The 4,345-nt window shown below is 40.5% G+C and overlaps 1 protein-coding gene across 1 annotated transcript; it reads right to left on the bottom strand.

Annotated features, from left to right (window-relative positions):
• Window positions 1-32: 32 nt before the first annotated feature.
• LOC122065352 lies at window positions 33-1,729 on the bottom strand (the record flags this gene model as incomplete). Its single annotated transcript, XM_042629154.1, has 3 exons — window positions 1,441-1,729; window positions 1,213-1,268; window positions 33-156 (listed from the first exon to the last, which is right to left on the bottom strand). Coding segments are annotated over exons 1-3 (262 nt in total), but the record flags the coding sequence as incomplete, so codon positions are not given.
• Window positions 1,730-4,345: the final 2,616 nt, after the last annotated feature.

The following is a 4,345-nucleotide window of genomic DNA, read 5'->3' on the forward strand; positions in this document are numbered from 1 at the left end:
AACAGCAAACATGTCTTGAGGTTTTAGCTAACCTAATTCTCCAACGATGACAGAAATGAAACCACTTGCTATAGATGAAACGGCAAGACTGTTTGGAACCTTCTTCTCTGATGCAAGTAAAAATGCAAAAACCACTCCAATCAGTTGAACGACAGCCTGCACTAAGACAAACGAATTCATATCAAGGAAAGAAGCATCAATGATGAAGCTGAAATATAGGAGGGAAAAATTCATTTGCAGAAAAGAGCAAACAAAACTAACTGGAAAGAAAAATGCATGCACCGAGTCAAGTAAAGGTAAACATCCTAAACACCCCTCCCCAGGGGGTAAAAAAGGGGAAACAAGACACGACAAAATAAACTCCTAGAATTCAAAACTTAAGATTTGATATTAAAAAAAAAAAAAAAAAGATTTAATTTATTTTAAGTTTGTCTTGAATTTTTGACCCGTTTTGAAGAATGATCCACTTCGACATATTTTGGTGGCTGACCCGAATGGTAAGTTTTCTGAGATCTGTGCTGGAAGTAGAGGGGTTGGGCCGATTGGGGGGTACAGTCCTGCGGTATGGTTTGACCCGATGGTTCGACCAGCGACTTGGAGGAGTATTTAATGTACTATTGTCTTATTGAGCAAGTCACTGTAATTTGCAGAGTTTTTCCAGCTAGGGTTTCAGGGCGAGTTTTCTTGCCGTTGCTTGGGTTTAATCTCTCTTCTACTTAGTAAAAACATCTTCTTCTTCGCCTGAGGACATAGCACACCACACCAGTGTGTAAACCTCGTTAAATCTCTGTGTCGTGCAGATCTCTTGGCTGTTTATTTTCGTATTTGTTGGTATTTGCTACAACAATTTACATTTTAATCAAAACTCTAAATCTATCTTGTGATTCAAGTTGGAAACAAAATCATCAAGGGGGAAAGATAATTTGAAAACATGAACCTGAGCATAAATTTTTCTTAGTGATTTTTCTCCCCCTTCTCGAATGAAAAACTAATCAATGCCCTGTAACTGCGAAACATAACATATCTAGTCATGTCTGTATGATCAAAAAAAAAAAAAAAAAGAGGACCCGAAGCTCTAAAATTGTTCCAATTTCTCTAAGCACTTGAGACTACAGTTTGATCAAGATATGTATTTTCACTATTATTTTAGAAGCTTCTTCAAGTCCTTGACGATTACCAGCTCAGAGCTAATATGAGAAAACAAGAATGTACCTGAATGACGATCAACACATAGAGTCGAGACTTCCCCTGAGCAACTTTCGTATACCCTAAACATACATACCATAAATGAATAAATCCGTTAAAAAGTAGGTAATTTAATCTTCTACAGATAAGAGAACCCTAAAACGCTAAAAGGAACAAAATGAGAAAAAATCCCAAGTAGAAAGAGAAGCAGTTGAGATGAAGAATGAAATTATAAACACAATTGTGGTGTCTTACTGGGATCCACAACCATGCGGTAAGAGAAATCCGATCCATCGGTGCCGGACGGCCGTCCTAGTGCAGCTTTTCTCTGTTGCATATTTACCTAATCTAATCTAATCTTCTCTTCCTCTTCTGAGTTCTTATTTCCCCTTCGCCGCCCAGAGTCGTCACCAACGCTACCAGCGGCTGCGGCCACGGCCACGTCCGCACCCGAGATGATTGCAGATCTGTAAGAGAACGTTTTTCGCTTTGTTTTCTTTTCAATTTTTCCTTTTTTTTTTTTTTTGGGTCCCTTCCCTCCTCTGATCTTCTTCTCAAAGAGAGAAATTGTGGGCCTAAATCATAGTGGTGGGGGCGGTCGGTTTGGTCCGGTTCCGGCCTGTTACCAAGCCAAATTTTTGAAAACAAATGTTAAAGGAAGTTTTTGTATTTTGTTTAGTCTGGTTTTTTTGTTTTCGATTTGTAATCTTACTATTGTTGGATTCGGTTTGGTCCAATTCAAGATCTAATCGATAATGATTCGATTCTATCTGATTCAAGATGAACTGGTCAATTTTGGTGTCAATCAAGCTGCCCTAAACTAAGCCGGACTTGGCCTCATGGAGTCAATACTCCCTCCCCATCTGTTTTTTATATGGATACACTATAGAAAGGGGGAGGGGGATGGTAATAGTCACGAGGCTTGAACTTGAGATCTCCTAATATTTGTGGACTTAGCACACCATAAATTAAGTGTATTAAATATCTCTATTGAAGAAGTGCAATATTTCAACATGTTTCTCCTTAGATTTGGGGTCATTCTTGAATCCATTTATCTACAATGTTAGAATTTATATTTATTTTATTATAATTAAGTTTCAAAATGAGGTTTTTCTTTTATGTGTTTTGTGACTTGTAATGGTGTGGGACCCTTAGAGTTAAGGTAGTGTAAAAGGGTCAATAACACCCTATGAGAGTCCTAAATTCCATTCATGGCCATTACCATGAGTGGAGAGGTGGACAAAGAGAATTGATTGAAATTAATTTCATTTATGAAATTAATTCTTAATTCATGTCATATGTTATTGCCAAATTAAGGTAAATGGTCAATGTCATTACGTGAGTGCCCTAAGATCCATTCATGGCCACTACCATGAGTGGAGAGGTGAGCTAGAACATGGTCAATAACACCTTATGAGAGCTCGAAATTTCATTCATGACCATTATCATGAGTGGAGAGGTGGGCTAAAGAATTGATTGGGATTAATTTAATTTATTGAATTAATTCTCAATTTATTTTCATATGACATTATTCTCCAATTAACTTGTCATTAGTTGGAGGTTACTCTTGGGGAATCCAAGAGAATGCAAGGGTTGGTTTTGGGTCTATATAAACCCAATTAAATACCTTGCAAAGACATACATTGTAATACCTTGCTTCTTAAGCCTGGTTTGATTTGGCAGTTGAACCGGTTTAACCGTGCAGGAACCGAACCAGAGGGAATTAGAGCGGGTTCCTTATGGACTATGATGGTAAGGGTGACCTTAAACACCGGCTGGCCCGACAAGTCTGAGCCAGTCCCAGAAGAGACGGGAGTGCCCAAGCCTTGTACATGCACCTACCATAAGGCCATGTACGGATAAAGCATGTATTATAGTCGTATTTTAAGGTATATACGTATGCTACATCGTATGCCAGGGGTGGGGTTCGTGCCGAGGCCCGAACCCTATCAAAATCCCAAGTTTTGGCCCTCAGGTGGGCGGACAGGTGGGTGCACCCACCCACCTGAGTGACCCATCCATGTGCACTGTTCACTTATGTAGGAATTATATATATAGCTTTATGATTTCTTTTCTTTCCATTTATGACATCGTACGTTGGTGAGGATAGTAAAGAGGAGAGAGAAAAGAAAGGGAAGAAGAAGGGAAGAGAAGGAAGAGGAAGAAGAGAAGGATTTCAGCGGCGCCGAAGCTTGTTCTTCCCATTCCGGCGCCGGAAGAGTGATCTTCAACTCTAGATCTACATTTGGAGGTAAACAAAGTCGAGTTCTTTGAACATTCACCATACCCAAGCTTAAACCCTTGATTCGAGTAGGGTTTCTTGAGATCTTGTAAATCCCCTTTGAAATGATGAATCTAAGGTTTAATAGATGATTTATGTGTTGATCTTGAAGGATTTGAAGAGATATTGACAAGGTGGAAGAAGCATTGTGGGTTTGAAGTGATTTGGAGGGTTTGAGGTTGTTCTTGAGCAAAGAAGGTAAGATGGTTTCCCATCACTTGAATCTAACCTAGATTTAGGTTAGAACCATCCTATAAGACCTTGAAGGTGTGAAGAATGGGTTGGAAAAAATCCCATTTGAATCCCCAAAGAATGGAAGAAGTGGGGAAGAAACAGTGTCTTTCCTGCCAAGACCGGCAGGTGGAACCGGTGGGCCCCTACCAGCCTGTGGGCACCCACCTGAGTGGGCAGGGGCCTTCTGGCCCAACCGACACCAGTTCCACCCGCCGGTCCAAACCGGTGGGTAGGACCGGTGGGCCAGACAGCCTACCTGTCTGACCCACCCGTGTGGCCCCGAAGGTGATTCTTACGTCTGATTGGACCCAAATCGGACGTGTGACCTTCTTTTGACGTTCTAAACATGATTTTGTCATTGGATCTCGTTAATTTTGATCCTAAAATGGTGAAGTACTAACTCCGCTCAATTATATTAGGTTCACCAAATCCTACCCGATTCGTACCGGATCTCACCCGTACCGAACGGGAATCCTTGTACGCTACAGGTAAGTGGGGAGAGGACGTTTGGCCTTGTTTCAAGGCATTGTTTGGCATTCATTTAATTATATCTAGTCTAGTCATGCCATCATGAATATGCTATGTAGATTAGTCATTCCTCACATTGTTATGCATATGTGCTATGTTTACTTTCTAAATGCCAAT

The sequence above is a fragment of the Macadamia integrifolia genome, unplaced genomic scaffold, assembly GCF_013358625.1.
Source record: "Macadamia integrifolia cultivar HAES 741 unplaced genomic scaffold, SCU_Mint_v3 scaffold1981, whole genome shotgun sequence".
Classification (NCBI taxonomy): Eukaryota; Viridiplantae; Streptophyta; class Magnoliopsida; order Proteales; family Proteaceae; genus Macadamia; species Macadamia integrifolia.